This window comes from Aethalodelphis obliquidens, unplaced genomic scaffold, assembly GCF_003676395.1.
Source record: "Aethalodelphis obliquidens isolate GAN/ISIS:26980383/991018 unplaced genomic scaffold, ASM367639v1 scaffold27, whole genome shotgun sequence".
Lineage (NCBI taxonomy): Eukaryota > Metazoa > Chordata > Mammalia > Artiodactyla > Delphinidae > Aethalodelphis > Aethalodelphis obliquidens.
The window spans coordinates 24463271-24485206 of NW_020837971.1; the positions used below are offsets into that span (position 1 = coordinate 24463271).

Genomic DNA, 21936 nt, shown 5'->3' on the forward strand with positions numbered 1-21936 from the left:
GTGAGTTCTTAGTAAAAGATACTTATGACCAATGCAGGTTTAAGCATAATTCTAGTTCAAATAAAACAATGAAAAATATATAGAGGTATAAATATTAGAACTTAAGAAGTAATATTTTTCTCTACCAAAAAAGTGGAGATACTCAACTAAGAAAATATTAGATCAAATAGAATAATTTAACAAAATGGTTGGTCAAAGCTTAAAAAAAGATAGTTTCCTTGTATGTCAACATTCACCAATTAAAAATATAAGAGAAGGAAAGTTCCACTTACGGCACTATCAAATTACATAAAATGAAATGTGGAGGAGTATCCAGAACATGAAATATATAAGTTATATTAAAATTTAATGAGAAATCTGCTAGAAAGCTGCAGAAACTGGAGTGACAATAGTCCTAAATGAGGAGACTCAACATCATCAATCTTTTCAATATTTTGACAACTGTTTCCATCTCTGTAGATTTCACAACAGGAAAATTCTCATGGCTAATAATGAAGGGACTGGCTTTGATAGTAAAACATGTTATAAAACCGTAGCTTAAAAAATAGGGTAGACTTTGTGCCAGAAAATGCAAACAAGTTCAAAATTAAAAGCACATAAACATATCAAGTTCATATAAACATACCTAACAGTATATTAAATAAGTGGGTCATTTCAAATCAATAGACTGTTGAATAAAGGGTATGGTAGTAAGTGGATAACCTTTTTTTTTAATTCAAATCTTAATTCTGTCTCACTCTTTGAACCTTGAATAAGATACAGATCCATAAGGATTTAGATATAAACAAACAAGGAACTAGAATTTTATCTTGGGTGACTATCCCTCCTTAGGTGGGGAGGTCAGTACTATGCCTTCCTGTGCGTTACTCTAGGGTCAAAAATCAACCACACCAGGTAGAGATCAAGCCACTGGAATAACTAGAAAGGAAAAACTAACTAACATCATCTCATCACTAATCATAAAGGGATGTCTGGGAATTCAGACTGTTGATAATGTCAACTGCTCCCATGTGGATGTTAAACAAAAAAAGTGGTGTGCGTTTAGTTGGCTTATTTGTGTGGTTCTTTAGAAGTGTTTAGAATTCTATTATTTGTTTTCTCTCAGAATGCATTTCCAGTGCTCCTGCTGCAGAGGGTGGGTGTGAAGAATGACATGTGTGGGCCCCTGTTCTAGAAGGTTGCCCAGCTCTGCTGTAGAGCCCACGCACTGTGGTCAGGCACGGACCGAGGCTCTGCCCTTCACCACTGCACTGCAAGACGTTTATGAGTGTCGAGTTTATTCCGCCAGGTTTGATGCAGATGAAAGATGAAGTGTGTATGAACGTTACCTGAACTAAAGTGACAGTGTGAAACACACTGTGATTAGATCGAAGCAAAAAGAGAGAAAGGGCAACGTCTGTTCAGTTCCCAGTGGATGTGGCTTCTGTGTGGTGCACACTCAACATCTTAGCTTTTCCAGAAAAGAGGAAGAAGTGAGTGGAGAAGAGGGAAGGAGGGAATGGTGGGTCCAGGGAGGAGGAGGACAGAGAGAAGAGAGCTCCACGGACGGTTCTTTTATCCCCATCTGCCGCGTGACTGAGTGAAGCCCTGTGGGATGACGGCTGGGGGCACAGAGCAGCAATGACTTGTCTCCACATAGAAAATATGAAATCCTAACCGCCAGGGCCTCAGAATGGGATTGCCGACTGCACTGGGGATGGGCCCTTGGAGAAGTAACTAAGGTCGAATGAGGTCATAAGGGTGGAGCAGAAGGACTGGTGTCCCTATAAGAAGAGAGACAGACAGGCCCCAGGCAGCATGAGGACATAGCAAGAGGGCGGCCGTCTGCAAGCCCAGGAGGGAGGTCTCTGCAGAGCCCAACCCGCTGACACCTTGACCTTGGACTTTTCATCTTCAGAAACGTGAGAAAATAGGAAGGGAAGGGCTGGGAGTTTGGGGTTAGCAGATGCAAACCATTATATACAGGATGGATAAACAACAAGGTCCTACTGTAGAGCACAGGGAACTATATTCAACGCCTTGTAGTAAACCATAATGGAAAAGAATATGAAAAAAGAATATATGTATAACTGAGTCACTTTGCTGTACAGCAAAAATTAACATTGTAAATCAACAGTACTTCAATTAAAAAAAAAAAAAAATCCCTGAGAAAATAAATTTCTATTGCCTAAGCCACCCACATTTCTATTGCCTAAGTCTGTTATTTTGCTGTAGCAGTCCTAGCAAACTATCACATATATAATAGTGTAATGTTACACACATGCAAACACACACATACTGTTATTCAACCAGTGGTGTTATCCACTGTGAAAAGAAAAACAATTTTTAAAATTTATTTCCATAAATGTCAAACTGCAGCTGGGAGGGAATAGGCACTGGGCATCACTTGACACTCTACGACTAAGGCAAGTCTCCCCGCCTCTCTGGCCTCCGCTTCCCCACCTGGACGATGAAAGGGTTGATCATTTATTGAGGAAAACTACACTCAACAGGGAGCTCACCATCCAATAAACGGATGACCAAAGGTGAGACACAATGGGACAGGGCATTTCAACAGGGATACGGTCAACTCCAGTCCTAGGACGGAGCTGGGGATAATCCTACCATCGTAATGGGAGTCTGCTGACCTGTTTGTGCTTGACATTGGTGGGGAATCAGGGCTCCTCGGGTGAAGGGGACCTGTGGGGAACATAGAGAGAGAGTGCTGAGGAAGGGACAGAGACAGAACCCGCAGGATGCTGGGGCCGGCTCAGCCACCATGTGGCGGGAGACCAGCAGAGGGGAGAAGGGTTCACAGTTGCGGGGGGGCAGTTTACAGAGAGCGAATGAGCTCAGACAGTTGACTAACTCTGAGTTTAATATTCGAAGCTCATATTTGAACCCTCGTACAGCTCAATATATAAGCTGTAAGTTTGTGATTTTTTTTAATTTTTTGTTTTATATTGCAGTATAGTTGATTAACAATGTTGTGTTAGTTTCAGGTGTACAGCAGTGATTAGTTACACATGTACATGTATCTATTCTTTTTCAAATTCTTTTCCCATTTTAGGTTATTACAGAGTATTCAGCAGAGTTCCTCTGTGATTGTCTTTGCCAGTTAAAACTCTTTGGATGAAAATCAAATATCCAAAGCTGCTGTTCCGACCACCCCCTACCGCTGTCAGTCTATTCTATTTATTAAAGAAAATATGGTTCTGTGTTACAGTAGCCTTAGAGAAAACATATTCTCAATTTATAGAGACCTCCAGCAGGCTTCTGTATTTCAGTGTCTGAGAAAGGAAGCAGTTGCCTCCAATGTCCTTCTTCAGTGAGCATCATCCCTTAATTAACAAAATGCTTAAGGACACAGCTCTGCCAGGGGACGTTCAGAGTTCTTCTAATACTGATTTGTAATGAAACACACAGATTACCCAAGATGAGGCAATTACAGTGGCACATCAGGCCAGGAGTATAGAGCAATTTTGTTGGCACAGGATAAAGCTATATCAAGAAATAATAAATCCCACTGCACACTCTGTATGAAAGGTCAGCAGTCCTTTACACCTTGAAGGTATTTTTCATTACAAAAATTACATTCTCAGCTCCAAAATAATACTATTATTGCAACTATGTATTTATGTCTGCATGCATATATATATGTATAGATAGATAAATAGATTTCTTTTGCAAAACTGAGACTACAAGAATAAAAATAACTTTAATGTAAGATTATAGAGGGATTTCCTTCATTGTTTTCCTAGCTGTATTAGTGTTGTTAAATTGCCATTTAATTTAAAATAGAAATGCATGTTCATGTAATTCCTAGCTGATGTGGTTATGATTTAACTTACTTTAATGTGGAATTCATGTCAGTCTAAAGGAAGATAAGGCTTTTATAAGCAATAAAGGAGCTCTATGTATTTCACATAGGTATTGCAGTAGTTTAAATGAAGCAGAGGAATCTGTTTATCAATTCCTAAGTGCTGTACCCGTAATACTGATCAATTTGATGGTGTTACAGCACTTAATACTTACTGCTCCCACAAATTCTATGTTAGTGATCATTTAAGACAGGAGGAAACTAAGGCCAAAATAAGTCCATCCCACTTGCACATATTAAAGCAGAGCAGGCTCCAGAAATGCTGGTGTGAAATGTGAAGAGAAAGCCTTGGGTCTTACAAGAGTTTTCCTATTGCTTATTTATTTAATTACTTGACAATTTAACACGTGATCATGATACAAGATTTGAAAAACACAAGAAGGAATAAGGAACAAATACGAATAATTGATAATTCCCTACCTAGATGTAATAACTGTTGACCTGTCCAGAAATTCCAGCTTTTTCATCCATGCTATTATTCCATTATTTCTGTGTATATTCCTGCTGCTAAGAAGGTGCCTTTGGTGTAATTCCTCACTTTCCAACAGAAATTCCTGCAACCACGGAAATGTTCTGCATCTGTGCCATCTGAAACAGAAGAAACTGGTAAGCTCTTGAAATGTTGCTAGTGCTACCAAGAAATTAAATTTAAAATTAATTTAATTTATTTAAATTGAAGCTTAGAAGCCATGGGTGCTTAGTAATGACTATTTTGAACAGGGACAAGTCTAATTCCACACCCTTATGATGATCTGTGTTTTCTTTCTTTTTTCCTCTGTTTTTGGAATTCTGCAGTTTTACTATAAAATGTGTAAGTATGAATATCTTCTTCTCTGTTACGCTTGAGAAGCATAGTGCTTTTCAGCCTAAAGAGTCATCTTTTTTATTAGTACTGAAAAATTCTTAGCTGTTATTTCTTTCAACGGTGCCTTTATTCCATTCTCCCTGTTCTATTGTTCACAAATCTGATTAAACACATGCTGGATCTTCTCTTTCTATCCCTCATCTCTCTTAATGTCTCTTTCACATATTTTTCATAAGCTGGGTATTATTTGTTTTCAATACAAGAACTATGTTCTCTTTCTGATTTCAATGACCATCTTTTTCAATCCTAGAAGGTGTTTTTTTAAAATCTGTTCTTTTTTATGATGTCATGTTGCTTCCTTCATGTTGTACGTTCTGTGTGAGGTTGCACTTCTATTGCATTAGATTCTTAGAAGGCCAACTCTCCCCTTTGTCATATCCATCGATGTGTATCCTCAGTGGATAACTTTCTGTGAGTTTTGTAATGTTTGATTGCAAACTCCATTTTAGTGGCACTCTCTTTTTTAAATTGAAATTCCCATAAAGTGTAAGTTGTGGGAGCTTCCTTTCAAATAAGTTTTGTGTTTTCTTCTTCCAGGTGCCCACGGGGACCATGTTTTTTTCTTTTTTTAATGTTACATTCTTTATGTTACATTCTTTATGTTACATTCTTGGGTAGGGAGAGATGAGGGTCCTTGGCCACAGTAGTTAATTTTGTTTTTATACATCTTTATTGGAGTATAATTGCTTTACAATGGTGTGTTAGGTTCTGCTTTATAACAAAGTGAATCAGTTATACATATACATATGTTCCCATATCTCTTCCCTCTTGCATCTCCCTCCCTCCCACCCTCCCTATCCCACCCCTCCAGGTGGTCACAAAGCACCGAGCTGATCTCCCTGTGCTATGCGGCTGCTTCCCACTAGCTATCTACCTTACGTTTGGTAGTGTATATATGTCCATGCCTCTCTCGCGCTTTGTCATAGCTTACCCTTCCCCCTTCCCATATCCTCAAGTCCATTCTCTAGTAGGTCTGCATCTTTATTCCTGTCCTGCCCCTAGGTTCTTCAGAACAATTTTGTTTATTGTTTTAGATTCCATATATATGTGTTAGCATATGGTATTTGTCTTTCTCTTTCTGACTTACTTCACTCTGTATAACAGACTCTAGGTCTATCCACCTCATTACAAATAGCTCAACTTCGTTTCTTTTTATGGCTGAGTAATATTCCATTGTATATATGTGCCACATCTTCAGACTCCCTTCCTCACAGGAGGTAGAATCCCAGGGTTTCAAAGTCCAGGGGAGACCTTGCCTTTAAAACTCTGAGCCTCAATAGAAACCAACAAGTTTTCTTATCATCTTTCTCTGCCATTTTTTCAAGAACCCATTGCGCCAGTGAGGATGCAGCCCTTTTCAGTGATGCTAGATTTATACAGGGTTTCGGTTCAAAGTTTCCCCTTGTGCAAAGCTGCAGCCTCATCTCTTCACCTTCAGGGGCCTTAAAACCTCAGCCTCCAATTCCCAGACCCACAGTCACTCTGCTCCTTTGTCAGGCAGCCACAGCACCAGCCCAGGCTATCACCCCACTTTGTGAGCTTCTTTTTCCTTTATAGAACCAGGATTCCCTTTCTTTCTTGCGGCCTCAGATAGGCACTTATAAAATAACTGTGATTTAACCTTCATCTAATAATAGAGCATTTTCAGGTCATTCTAATCTTTCACCTTAACTGTCATTAAATATTGTTTAATTGACTTTGTAACTACTTTATATATTATGTCTCTCTATTCTCTGTCTTTTTTGATCACTGTTTTTGCCTTTAAATTTCAGTATTTTCACATACAAAAAAATGTAAAACTTCCACATTTAAATATATCCATATTTTATATTAAGAATTTTATATTAATGTTCAGAAATAATTCCCCATTGAATAATGAATGTTTATAGTTACTTGCATTATTTCTAGGTTTCTATGAGAAACATTACACACTGGTATCAGGAAAATTTGGTAACACTATTACCAAGGTACTAGTAACATGGAATATATGAAGTGGTGAGCTTTTTGAGTGGGAGGTTAAAAGAAGTTAATTGCTGTTACCAGAGAAATTATTTATAAAGATGAATCAATGACCTACACTTTTTAAGTACAAAATAAAACACTTCAAGTTTCATAACCATTTCTGTGGGCAGCCTGTTCACTTTTTAAAGTGCAAATAAAAGTGTCTGAGTTTTACCAAAAAAAAAAAAAAATTCATGACGAGTATATATTCAGATAAGTACTATAACTTAAGTGTATCTATGTCTGAGAAAGATAGAAGTGTTGGTATATATCTTTCTGAAAGGAATATTTAAATATATACATTTTAACATATACTATATATTTAATATATTTAATATGTGATATATAAATACATATAATATATTTAAGATATAAAAACATATATGTAGTTATTGGGATCAGAAGGTATTACTGAGATCAGAATAATTAGGGTGTGGAAAAGGAGGCTGGTCTTAGGATCAAGAACAGATAAGAGAGGTGAACTGAAAGGAAAAACGTAAACAGGATTTGGGGTTGTTTCTTTTTTTTTCCACCATGTAAATATTTACTTGTGGATAATCATCAATCAGTAGGACCAGCAGAAACTGATGCAGCCTCCACAATGCTGACGGGATATGCCACTTACAAACACGTTCCACACGCACAGGGCCTTGTTCCAAAGCTGCTTTCCAACCCCCGAGGAGCCTCCAAAATCTCATGAGCCTCCGAGCTCATTCCCAGGAGGACCAGTCAGGTCGGCTGGGCTCTGAGTCAGCACCTCAGTCCTCCTGTTAGTCCAGTGTCACGATCATTGGCCTAAATCCCAACTATCAGTTGTTTGGTGACTTGTATGTTGTGAACATGGATTCGAATCCTCTGCCCCTCCCTGGAAGTCTGCGCTCCACTCAGTCCTCTGAATCTCAGATTCCCAATTTGCTAAATTAGGGTAACAGCCTTTTCCCAAAGTTGTTACAATTATTAGGTGATATTGAGATAGCCAAGCCCCTAACACAGAGCTGGGTGAGCATTTTAACACTGTGCTCACCAAACAACAGGGCAGGTGGGTTTGGCCTGTGGTCTTCCAATTTGTGACCACTGCCATTATACCAGGAGCTCGTGATACTTTAAACCAAATCGGAATAGTCAGGACATAGTCTCAGGTTTGAGGATAAGCGTTCACAAAAATTAATAACATGTCCTCAAACAAGAGACAAAAGGAACCCTAATCTAACAAATGACTGAATTGTTGTGTTTCAATTAGGTAGCAGTAAGTTATGAGGTTCCTGGGCAGAAATATACATACCAACTCTCTAAGTAGTTAAAAATTCCATTGTGTTCTAATTATCCATTTAATCCCTTGAATACCAATGTGCAATTAACATTACAAGTAATCAGTGTTAAAAATATAATTAATGCAAGAGTGATCTAGTTATAATTAAACTAATTACACAGACATGTAGCATAATAAGGGTCTTATAGACCATTATGGGGATGTAAATTTATTCTTCCTTTCAAGACCAGCTATTTGAATTTCATTTTCCAATTACTTGACAAATGATGGAATGGGATTATTAAGGAGAGAAACAGCCTTCCAGGGCTGAAAAAATAAACCATATACTTTTGTTTTCTTTTGACATTCTGATCCTTTTGTCCATATGTACTTGTAAAGAGAAATTAGGGGAAAGAAAATGCACCACACAATCAGCAAAAACTGCAGAGAAAAATCAGCAACATAACACTTGAGAGAGCTTCAACTGCACGTGGCATGGTTCCCTTTCCAGATGGTAACTAGGATCTACGACCCCAACCCCACAGAGCTCATACACTCACTCAACTGAACAGTTCTCTCTATTTTCTGTTCTTGAACATAATTAGTTCCAAATATTGACTTTCTATCAATAGTCATAGACTCACTGAAGTTTAATTGTATTCTCTACCCACAGATAGCAATGATTATAACAGTTAAGAACCATATAAATCAACTATAATATAAAATAAAAATTAAATTAAAAACAAACAAACAAACAAAAGCCAACAGATAGCACAACGTTTAAACATGCAGAATTTGGAGTAAGACAGATATGCTTTCAGGTCTCCGACTGTCCTCACGGAAGCTAAGAAAGGGAACAGTCCTTACGTGAGGAGTGCATGCCAGCTGCTGGACATTGAGACCTTGCTGAATCTTCCATGCCTGAGCCATCATCATTCCTAGTACAAGGATGAGGAAACCAGACTGGGGGGAAGGGGAGAGGCAAGAAAATGCCCCCTTAAGGAGTGAAAGGGATAACAAAGCACAAAGTAACCTTCTGATATATTCTAAATTTATCAGAATAATACAACCAAAAACAAACAAGCGAACAACTCCTAATTTTTCACCTCTGAGGGTGATTGGAAATCAATTGATTATCTTGAAAACTGAGTAGATAAAAAGGGAAAACAAAAACAAGCATTTATCTGTCCTTTTTTATATAAACTATACCTCTGGGTAGTGAAATAAAATGTAGTGACAGCAACTCCTTATAAAATTATTCCAGCTAGTAAATGAAAACAAAATGATAAGAGTTAGAATACTACCATTTTGCAATTTCCAATGAATTAATGCATTAACCTTGGCATTAGACATCAAAAAAGGAGTGAAGACCAGATATCAGATGGTTCTTGATGAAAAAACAAAACAAAACAGAAACATTACCTCCTGCTTATTTATGTCAAAGGATAGACCTCAAGCCTGATTATACCTCTGGATCCAGCTGCAACTTGCAAGAAACAGGACAGAGCATCATGTTAGACCTCATCGATTGTATGCAGTTAGCACAGTTCACAGGCAGGTCTCCGAGTCCAATGGCCCAGGATCAAAGGTAGACGATAAAGAAAAGACAAAAAGGAAGAGGGGACCTGTAGACTGAGGGTCTGAAAGTCCTACAAGGTCTTTACAAATGATAAAGGTCAAATGTTGATGTCCAGGGACAATCTGGGTGATAAAGCCACACAGGGTCCTCTGGCACAGGGGTGTGGTTGAGGCAGGGCAGGCTGACTGGCTTCCCAGTTAGCTGCCAGAGCTCTGGGTCTTGGCCTGAGTCTTGGTTATAAAAGTTTGCCTTATAAAAATATACTAAGCTACATTTTAAAAAATCAGGATAGGAGTTACCTTTGAAGGGGAGAAATGACTGGATAGGGATTCAAGGGGCCTTGTGCTGTTTCCTGAGTGAGACACAGATTACAAAAGGGTTTCACTTTGTGAAGATTCACTGAGATGTTGTTTCCTATAACGTCAATAAAAATTTTTTTAAGAAATTTTTAAAAATATATTAAACCAAAAACACAAGATTTTGAGTAAGTATAAATATTTTTCTATGTAAATTTTGGAAAGACAAAATCAAAATTATGTATGTTATTTACAGAATAATGACACATTAAATGTTTAGGGTCAAAGTAGAGCTGTACAAAGAATCATATTTATAGGCAATGATTTGATACTTTATTTAAAGATAAAAAGATTTTAAAAATCATTCAAATCAAGAAGTTAGAAATAAAACCACAAAACTAGATTGAGAAAAGCATGGTAGAGAGGTTAATAAAAATGACAAAATTTAATAAATTTGTCTGAAAAAATCTGAATTGCTGAAAAACTGAAAAAGAAATTGAATTGCTAAATAAATTCAATCTTTCATTCTTTTTAAAATAAAATAGTCAAAGTCTGGGAAGTACAAAGACATTTTTATAGGAAAAAAATCACAAGTTATACAGGCACAGAGAAGAGAAAAAATATAACTATTAAGATAATGATAGTTCTAACTCCATATAAGTAGTTTAAAATTTTTAATTAAGTAAATAAGTTTATTAGAAAACTTAAATTGTCAAAATAACAACAAAAATTAAAAACAGGAGTAATCTAATAGTAAGGATTTAAAATGAGATTTTTCAACAACAAACTAATTTTCATGATGAATCGTAAGTTTAAAATGCTATATAAAATTTAGCAAATAAGAAAATATTTAAATCCATGACAAAATAAAGTATACCACAGAGGGCTTCCTTGGTGGTGCAGTGGTTGAGAGTCCGCCTGCTGATGCAGGGGACACGGGTTCATGCCCTGGTCCGGGAAGATCCCACGTGCCACGGAGCGGCTGGGCCCGTGAGCCATGGCAGCTGGGCCTGTGCGTCCAGAGCCTGTGCTCCGCAATGGGAGAGGCCACAACAGTGAGAGGCCCGTGTACTGCAAAAAAAAAAAAAAAAAAGTATACCACAGAAAGATAAGGACAGATCAATAATCAGAAATTTTTATTTGTGACATAAACATGTCACAGGGATGAAATGTATGTGTGGAGAATATAGTCAACAATAACGTAATAACTTTGCGTGGTGACAGATGGTAACTAGACTTATCATGGTGATACAGTTGTAATGTATAGAAATATCAAATCACTATATTTTGCACCAGGACCTAACACAGTGTTGCAGGTCAATTATACTTCAGACAAACAAACAAACTCACAGAAAAAGAGATGAGATCTGTGGTTAGCAGAGGAGGGCATAGGGGGAAGGGGAACTGGGTGAAGGCCGTCAAAAGGTACAACTTCCAGTTATAAGGTAAATAAATAAGTACTAGGCATGTAATGTACCACATGATTAATACAATTAACAGTGCAGTGTGTTACATATGAAAGTTGTTTAGAGAATACATCCTAAGAGTTCTCATCGCAAGGAAAATATGTTTTTTTCTTTTATTTTATACCTAAATAAAATGATGAATGTTCACTAAACTTGTGATAATCATTCCACGATGTATGTAAGTCAGATCATTATGCTGTACTCCTTAAACATATATAGTTTATAAATTTATACTGTTATGTCAATTATATCTCAATGAAACCAAAAGAAAAAAAATAAGTGAGTTATAAGATACACTGCTATTTAACATTGTTTCAACGGTTTTAGGGAAAGCAAAAAGGAACCTGGAATCAGAGGCATTACCACAGGAGGAAAAGGAGATGTTTCATGAATTATTGGGATAAGCATTGTATCCTAGATGGATTAAAATCCTTTTTAAAAGGAATTAGATTTATTTCAGTGAATGAAAAATATACAACGTTTGCAGAAAAGAAGACACAGCATTCACATGCCAGTTCTTTTCAAATTAATCTATAAATGCAACATAAAATCAATTAAAATTCCAGTGAAAATTGTGAACACAATGCTTTACACTTTTTTCTCCACATTAAAAAAATAACATGATTCAAATGAACTTATATACGAAACAGAAACAGACCCACAGACATAACAAACTTATGGTTACCAAAGGGGAAAGTGGAAGAGGGATAAATTAGGAGTTTGGGGTTAACATAAACACACAACTATGTATAAAACAGACAAACAACAAGGTCCTGCTGTATAGCCCAGGGAACTATACTCGATAGTTTGTAATAAACTATAAGGGAAAAGAATCTGAAAAAACATATATATATATATATATATATATATATATATATGCGTATAACTGAATCACTTTGCTGTACCCCTGAAACTAACACATTGTAAATCAACTATACTTAAATTAAAAAGAAATGACTAATAGATATTTATCTACTTCATTCACTGCTCTGTAACAAGCATGTAGAATAGAAAAACACACTCAAAAATAAATATCTCTGTGCATCAGAAACAAGAGAGTACAGGACGTAGGGTCTGAAGCCACTGGTCACTGCGTTCTGACCTGAATTACACACAGCAGCTAGGAATCGGGCCCCTGCGAGGTAACGGGGACTAAATGCACTCGTATAGGGATGCAGAGGGACCAGAGCCCAGCTTAGTGTGTGACAGCTGGGTCTAGAGCCCCACCTCTCCCGGGAGGAGGCTGAGAAGGTGACGTGGAGGCTGCTCATCTTCCAGGCCAGGTCCCAGAGTGAGACCAGGATCTGGCGATGCAAGGACTCACATGGGCCATCCACCTGTGGCCGCAGGACGGGAACCCCAAACTTTCAACATACGACCTGGCCCTGGACGAGAGATCTAGGGAGTAAATAGCGGAAAGAGCGGCAAACTGATACACAGAAGGTGACAGCAAAAGAGAGAATGAGAGTAAAATCACATAAGCTCACTCGCGAGGTAAACCAGCAACGTCTCTAGCCATGAAAAAACCAAAGAAGAAAGTCCCAAAAAATAAACAATTAAGACATGAATTACCTCCTGATGAAGACAAATTCATCAGGATGACTAAATCTAAGATAGATATGCAAGGATTCTATAAAGAAAAGTGCAACATACTGAATCGATGCTTTTTAAATGACCTGAATAAATGGGTAACTACCAGACTTAAGGATAAGGAAGACAAAATATCATAGAGATGCAAATCTCTTCAAATTATAAAATAAATTTGATTCAATTCCAATCAAGGTTCAAATATTTTGACATTCTTATACAGGTTATCAAAATGATTCTAAAAATAATACCTCGTAAAGGGCCCAAAGTAATCCAGACTGTCCTGGAAAGGAAAAACCAGGAAGACAGATAGGTGGTGCAACCCACCAGGATGCATCTGAAGCAGGAGGTGGCAAAGCTGAGTCCCAGCCTGGCTGAGCACTCGGTACAGAGCAGGAGATGCTTCCAACTGACAGACGAAAGACACGTGGCTGTAAAAATGGCCGTAGGCAAACTGGAATTCAGGAGCAGAAAAAGAAATCAGACTGTTTTTCCATTACACCATATATTCAATTATAAACTCCATATAAATTAGAAACATGAATGCAGAATAGAAGCCTCTGAAAAGAAACTATGGAGAATAATTTTATTACTTTAGAAAGAGAATTTCCTGAGACTCAAAAAGCAAGAGATAGCAAAGGAAAAAAAAGAATAAGTCAGTCTTATCAAAACTGAGAACCTCTACACACACAAACTTTTAAAACAGAGTTAAAATACAAGGTACCACTGAAGCTAATACTTAAAACATATAAAGCACGCAAAGGATTAATTACTAGTTGAATGTATTAAAAACTCGTACACAATGAGTAACAAAAAGACAACCTTATAAGAAAAGAACAATGGTCATGACAGACGACTGGCAGAAAGAAACCCCGGGCAACAGATAAATGTGGGGCGAGCGCCCCGTCAAGTTCATGAGTCATCAAGAAAATGCAAATTAATCTAACAATGAAATGGCATGCCCACCAGGCTTCTAAAAAATTAAATCTTTTAATAAATATTGTTGAAGAGGATTATGAAATGTTCATGCAATAAGTATAAATGAAGTCTACACAATGATCTTTATGATCATGTCTGATTTTAAAATACACATCTCTCTACATATTTAATCACCTACATTTCACATACACACAGACACACGCAGATAATGGATAAAATTAGATATATACACACAGATATCTATGCATGTTTAAATTAAACTAGTAGGAGACATACGAATATTGACACTGGGTTTTAGGATCACAGGAACAATTTCTGTCTTCCTGGTGCCTGGCACACCATAGATGGACAATAAACTATCTGTTGATGCAAAGAATCAGCTAGTTAATGGATGATTATGATATTTTTGAACTTTTTTCAATTATGAATGTATTTGAAACTATATAAGAAAAATCTCAAGCAAATTACTTCCAAGTCTACTTAGGAATAACTCTAGGATCCCAGGTAGACAGACTGTGAAATCAAGTCCAGCACTGAGAACTTGGTGGCTATATCATGACCTTCAGAGAATGTAGCACAAGGCATGTCTCTTTCTTTACGTCAGTTCAACGACAGATTTCTGAAACCTGTTATCAAGTTACAATGAATTCGCTATAGTAGGAAGAGCAGAAAGATATAGGCCAGGACGTCATCACACAGCACTGAGAATCAGAAGAGTGGGGTAGAGGACGGGATTTGGGAACAGTGATAGGAACGCTATTGGAAGACTAGCTGGAAAACTGCTGTACTGTCCGAAAGATGAGGTCCGGGTGGGCAAACGATGAAACCACCATGCCCTTTCTGGTCCCTGCACTGGGGGAGGGCGTCTGAAGCTCCAACAGATGGCAAAGCAAGAAGAACCAGCCCCTGACTACTCCTTGCTCACCTGGGTTCATGGGGCAGAGCAGCCGGCGCCCCTGGAAGGGGTCAGCCCTGGGCAGCTTTTGCCAACACCTCCTCTACCCTCTGGCCAGAAACGTCAAGTTCATTTCATTCCCATCTGGAGGCTCTTTTCCCCCTTGTGAGGAGTGGTCATTGGAAAGTAAATTGGAGGGAAATGATCTCCTCTGTCTTTAGTGCACAGGACTGAAGGGAGGCTGGGGGTCTCTGGCCTTGATGATTATCTCTACAGGCAGCAAAACAATTAAATCTGATTAAATCTTACCCCATGGGAGTCCTAAGGATGGTGTGTCCCGAGCTCGGAGGCAGGTCCCTGGTCAGCATTTTGAATGTGGTGCTTTTCCCAGCTCCGTTCACCTGTAGAAGCCGAAAGCACTGAGAGGAGAAAACAAACAAACCATAAAATCAAAATTATATCGGAAACAGCACTTGCTTTCACCCAACTCTGAGTTGATATTTTTGGTTTGTGTTATTTGTAGACTTTTACAGTCATAAAATAAATGTATAACGCGTTTTATAGCTCATGCAGTACTTCTGAAATCACCGTGGCATTTGAGTGGCGTAATTTCAGTGTTAATTCACAGACGAGTAAGCAAATTCACGTCTGGAAAACTCAAGAGGCTGAGAAGTGAAGGCCAACTACCACAAATTATGCTGAAATTTCCTGTCCTATCCAGGGCGCACCCAACAGGCCCCCAACTATGTCCCTCTGGTAAGCGCAATATTTTTTAGGAGTCACATCATCATTATCGTTATTATTCCCCTGCCTTCCTCTCCGTCTCTGTCTCTGAATCTCTCCGTCTCTCTGGCTCTCTCCTCTCACTCCGACTGTAGCCTAACGCTGACACTAGTCAAGAAGGCCCTCTATTCCCATACTCTCGCTCAGTACCAGGTCACATCTCCTGCTTCACTCTGTCTTACATTCCGTGGAGGAAACAATGGCCTCGCTCTTTCACGGCCCCAGCCTCTACCTTGAACCTTTGGATATCCTTAGCTGGGGATTCTGTGGTGGAAGCTGAGACGTTTTCATTCTTCCTGATCTCCTTCCAGAACACTTGTTTCCCGATGTCTCCTGACCTAAGCTGGCTTCCTGGTTCCCTGAACCCTGGAAAAGAGACTGTTCTGGGTTTCTTCTGGCCAAGCCCACCTGCTTATCACAGAACCCTATTTTGTAGCTCCAGGTGCCACCTGCTTCAACACTCATGCTTCCTCCACCTTGACTGGGTCTCTCCCACGCTCTGATATAGGGGTCCATCCTGCTGCAGACCTGTCCTGTCCCATGTCACTCGCGTCACAGACCACACTTAAGCTGCTATCCCAGGTACAAACCATCAGCCTATCTGAACTCTATCTACCCTCCTGGCTTAGGCTTAAGTTTATCTGAACCGTCCTTTTTCATAAAGTTCAGCACACCCCCTGCCTTCCCCACTCCCACGATGCTCCCGTTCCTCCTTTGAGGCCCCCTCTCTGGACTTACAGCTCCGAGGCGATTCACTCTGTGCCTTTGACCCTTGCCCTGCTGTTATGCAACACTGTGTATGTTTGTTATCTCCCATTTCCTACCTGATTATTAATTCCTAGAGGGATGGGGACACATCTTAGCCGCCCGTCTCTTCTGCAGGCTCTTGCATAGGACGTTACCTCTAAGCCATTAAACTCAGATGCTCGTTAACAGCCTAGTGAAGAGAACCCGAAGGTAAATGCGTCTTGGGTCATTTCAGAGACTTGGAGCATCTCTTACAGGAAGTTTTCCAAGTTTTTCTCTCACACTTTAGTTTAAAACTAGAGGAGAGGTAGTAGCAAGACAGACGTTTATTTTTTAAAGCAAGGGTAAGAAAACATTTCCATAAGATGGCAAAAATCACGTAGCCAGTCTTAGAGTTGAGTAGCCAACAACTGCACAAACCACTTCTTTAACTTCTGTCCCATTTGACCACACACCTCGGTGAGGGTCAAGGGTCCCTGGATGGATTCAGACCCATCTCTTGGCTTCTCTTTACCTCAGATCCGCTCACAAATAGAGCATGGATACCAATCAGATAACGATATAACATACTTTGAATCTCTCAGAAGCTTGGTACAATGTGAATGCGAGATACTCTTTTTCTTTTTAACAGTTAATTAAAGGTAATCATTTCCAGAACTGATTTCCCTTTATGCATTAAACACATGTTGGGAACAATTTGTATGGCTTCTGTCAGTTCAGATTAAACATTTCTACTAGAATTAATGACACACACACGTTCATGGAAAAACAACTCTGAGCTATGGCTATAGTGTGTGAGTGTTTCTACCTTTCCAGAATAGCATATTACTAGACGGGCTTAATTGGCCACTTAAAGAGTACTGAAGTCCAAGCAGGAGTTAGAAGTGGTTTCCTTAATTAATTGGATTTATAAAATATTTGCACTCAATAGAGTCACCCCATAAGCCAAACTAATTAAAACTCACTGATCACTTACATTTTAAAAATTATGAGACAGAAAAAACCCCATCACTCAATCAGCAGAGTTTTCACTAGGGAAAGAGTCGACTGACTCTCCACCTAGACCCTGCAGAGGTTCCTGAAATGTGAAGCTGCTCTTAGTTTCCATTTCAGATATCCTGAGAATAACATGAACAGATGGACAATTAGAGTGACGGTGGTTTGCAAAGGTACAAACAGAAGCTTTCTTACCTCTCCCCTGAGTAAGCCCTCTTGAAGAAGCCTCTGTAACTCTTACTAAGGTTGTACAACATGAGAATGTCTCTACTAGTTCTGCCTTCCAACACCCTCACTTGCTCTTTTTCAACATCTACGTCCTTGGAAGATGTGACTGTGCCTCGAATGGCAGAGTGACCCCTGGGAGGGTAAGTCAGAGTTAATTCACACCTGGGAAATGGACCGGAAGAATCTAGAGGGAGAGAAAGGTCAGAGGTCATCTGAACAGAAGACGTGGTCCCCAGAGTCTGCGGTACCAGCTCTGGCCCACGCACCCGAGTTCTGCATCCCGTTGGCCGGTTACTATCAGGGGTCAACATTCATCCTCTAACGCAAAGGAAATGTACATCAGCCTAAAAGACAGTGACGTGGATGGACACCAAACTCAAACTACTTTTCAATTTTACGAGCAATAAAGTGATGCCAGACTTTTGTGCTAGAAGACAAGTAATTTATCGCAAAGGTATAAGAAATCAACTTTGACCACTTTTAGCAAACAGGCTCTTTAATAAAGTAGATTACCCACAAAAGTCCCCAAACACTATGGCTCCGTAGCATGTGCTGGATGGTGTAGAAGGACGCACAGCAAGCACTCAGCAGACACCTGTCAGATGAACATAAAGTGAACTTTCACCTCTGATTTGTTGACTCAAAATCTGAGCTAGCTCACTTTCCAATCTTATGATTTTCTTTCTGGTGCATTTTAGCTTTCAAGTAAATCTCAATTTCTGAAAACTGTAATATGCCCATATTTTAATAACTAAATGAGTACAGACAATGAGACAGTCTTGTACCGACATCAATTTCCTGGTTTTATCAATGTAACATTGTGATGTACTGTATTATTACATTATCACAGTATCACTGGGAGCGTACATAGGCTCTCTCTGTACTAATCTTGCTATTTCTTGTGAGCTTTAAACTATTTTAAAATTAAAAGGTATTAAAAATAAAATAAAATATCCACATCTAGATCCCAGTGGCCCCAGCTCCTTTCCCTGTATTATTTTTTCCATACCTGCAATCACCACTGGACAAACATATAATTTTTCAAGACCCAACGTAGATGATGAGAAAACATAGCTACTCAGGAGTATGTGTTATATGGTGTAATTTACATAATATTCAAAAGCATGAGAAAGGAATCAGTGGTGATAAAAATAGCAGCGCTTATCTACAGAGTGGGGATGACCCGCAGGGGACTGTGGAGGGCTTCTGAGCGGCTCTTGCTCCTGTCTGGGAGAAGGGAACACAGGTGTGCTCAGTTTATGGAGATCCACTGAGTTGTACACTTTTCTTGCTGACTGTTGTCCCCCCTTTCCCAGGGGAGGGTGCGTCCTGGCCCTTCAGCCTGGCCTGGCTGTCCAGAGGTCGTCTCTCCCTGTGCCAGGACGTGGTGCCATCTAACCCCTCCCTGTTTCCGAGCTGCATCAGTTAATTCTCCTCATTAGCATCACCTGGGAAGCTTTACACCTGCTCCCTGGTCTTGTCCCCAGAGGGCGTCTGCCCCCAGGGTTCCGGTGCAGATGCCTACTGGTTACATCTCAAGTGGCTCTGATGGATGGGGGGCACTGAGCAAGGTCACTGCTTGTCAGCCTCCTCTCAGCAACACACATGCAGCTCGTCCCCTGCGCTGAGAAGTGGGCCACTTGGCCGTCTTCCAACTGCCGATCATGAAAAATGGCATCTGCGTTACAAAGGAAGGATCCTGACGGGCGCTGGTGTAGCAGGACTTTGCAGGGATTCGGTGCAGCTGATGTATCTGAAGGGAGACGCTGCCCTGGGCTGTGTGGCTCCTCGGACCCAGCCAGGGCCTGGGGTACAGAGAGCAGAGTCCAGCCCCAGACCAGAGAGAGAACAAACAGGAGCCCCCCAAAGCCCACCCAACCTGACTCGGGTGTGGCCGGAGCTCAGGTTCCGATGGAGACCCAGATCTGAGCAGACAACACGGGCGGCAGCAGGACTGCAGGACGGGGACAGGTGCCGGGCAGGGAAGGGCACCCGGGCAGGTGGGGGACACGCCGCTTGGGAGGGGACACAGGAAGCATCTGTGTAGATGCAGAGGGCAGGGTCTTCCTATTCTTTCCATGATCTGACTGCGACAGTGTAAAACAGTTCCTGCGTGAAGGAATGCAAAGTAGAGGAGAGTAACAGACAAACGCTGTGAAACAACACTGGCACAAATGGCACTGTGTTGAAATAATGTCATTTGCAGCAACATGGATGGACCCAGAGATTCTCATACTGAGTGACGTAAGTCAGACAGAGACAAATACCATATGATATTGCTTATATGTACAATCTAAAAAGAGGCTACAAATGAACTTATCTACAAAACTGAAATAAAGTCACAGATGTAGGAAACAAATTTATGATTACTGGGGGGTAAGGGGGAGCGGGATAAATTGGGAGATTGGGACTGACATATACACATGTATAAAATAGATAACTAATAAGGACCTACTGTAGAGCACAGGGAACTCTACTCAGTACTCCGTAATGACCTATATGGGAAAAAAAATCTAAAAAAGAGTGGCTACATGTATATGTATAACTGATTCACTTTGCTGTACACCTGAAACTAACACAACATTGTAAATCAACTACACTCCAATAAAAATTTTAAAAAAAGAGAAACAACAACAACAAAAAACACAGACGGCCCTGATGGAGAAAACAGGCTCTACTGGAAACACAGGGAGGATGTCAAACCTGGCCTGGGAGACGGGAGGGGCACGAGGAGGGTCCTGGAGGCGGGGCAGTCAGTCCTGGCAAAGGACCAGTCCAGGCAGGGGACCAGACGCCAACGTCAGGGGTGGGGGCAGAGGGGACACCCCATGCAGCATCCCTGGGTGTGAGGGGCTGGACTGGAGGGGCCTGGCTGAGAACCGTGGACCTATCTTTCAGCCAATGATTAGTGACCTGGATTTTAAAAACACATGAATTTGGTCAGATCATTATTGTGACAGTTGTCCATAAAGGAGTGATAGGCAACTAATGTCCAAATTACATTAAATTTCTGGACTCTGTAACCTTCACATTGACAAAGAACAACAAATATTGACTATTTACTGTAAATAACAAAGATGTTATTCTTTTTTAAATAAATTTATTTATTTCATTTATTGATTTTTGGCTGTGTTGGGTCTTCATTGCTGCACGCGGGCTTTCTCTAGTTGCTGCGAGCAGGCGCCACTCCTCATTGCAGCATGCAGGCCTCTCATTGCAGTGGCTTCTCTTGTTGCGGAGCACAGGCTCTAGGCGCATGGGCTTCAGTAGTTGTGGCACGCCAGGTCAATAGCCGTGACTCACAGGCTCTAGAGCACAGGCTCAGTAGTTGTGGTACACGGGCTTAGTTGCTCCGCGGCATGTGGGATCTTCCCAGACCAGGGCTCAAACCCGTGTCCCCTGTGACAGGCAGATTCTTAACCACTGCGCCACCAGGGGAGCCCTGAGGACGTTATCCTAAAACATGGTTTCACTTATACTTTACCAAGTAAAGGTAATACCGGAAGTCTTGAAAGAAAGATCTTTCAGTGCTGCAGGAGGACGGGACACCCTGAAATCTGCCGGAGGGGATTCTACAGAACAGGGTTCACGACAGATCAAACTAGTGAGGGCCCATTACTGAACCAATTACGCTTGAAAGGCACTCAGAATTCTATTTCAAACGCAGTCAGTATTGGAAATCTACAGATTCCAGGGGGATTGTGGCCAGTTCTAGAGCTTTGTGATGTGTATTCAAAATGGTTCTCCACTTGAGCAGATTAAAGGGGTTATAAAGGAGGTACGTCGATGAAGTGACTGAGACAGGGAAATCCTATAAGGAAATCGCCACAAAATGCTAACAGTGTGTCTATAATCTTTAATAGGTTCTCCTGTGATATGGTCCTAATTAGTGATTTCTCCAGAAAGGATCCCTTTCTTGGAAAGAGCAAGTCGACAGATTCAGGCCACAAGCATTACGGAGGGAGAGACACGCATTGTGGACCCTACACAGGAAAGCACATTCCTTTCTTAATATTTAAAATGCATTATCTGACAGTACTTCAGATCTCCTTGCAAAACCACCTGAAACCCTATTGAGGATACAGGGAGGTGGGTGTAAGGATGCTGTGTGGCACAGGTACACGCAGATGCGTATGGTCAGCCCACACACGCACGTATACCCCTTGGACTTTCATCCTCAGCTAAGAAACAGGAGAACGTTATTAGCATCATTAATTAAATAATATTAAATCAATAAGAAGAACATGATAAGCAGTAGTAGCAACAGGGTAAGTGGTTATCGGCACTGGATTTCCATACATTCCTGCTTTTAGGAGTTGATGCTATTTCACCATAAAAGTAAATTATATTATGGCATCAACCAAATTCACCTTAGATGCTACAATCAAAATAAGAGGAAAACTGAGCAATACTAAAGGAGAAAATTCATTGAGGCAATTGAAAAAC

The 21936-nt window shown here is 40.2% G+C and overlaps 1 protein-coding gene across 1 annotated transcript in view; it reads right to left on the reverse strand.

Annotated features, from left to right (window-relative positions):
* ABCA13 (ATP binding cassette subfamily A member 13) overlaps nucleotides 1-21936 on the reverse strand; it is a 296583-nt gene that overhangs the window by 59656 nt on the left and 214991 nt on the right. The window contains 3 exon segments of the mRNA XM_027124171.1: nucleotides 15046-15155; nucleotides 15752-15878; nucleotides 17458-17622. Coding sequence (XP_026979972.1) covers nucleotides 15046-15155; nucleotides 15752-15878; nucleotides 17458-17622 — 402 coding nt within the window.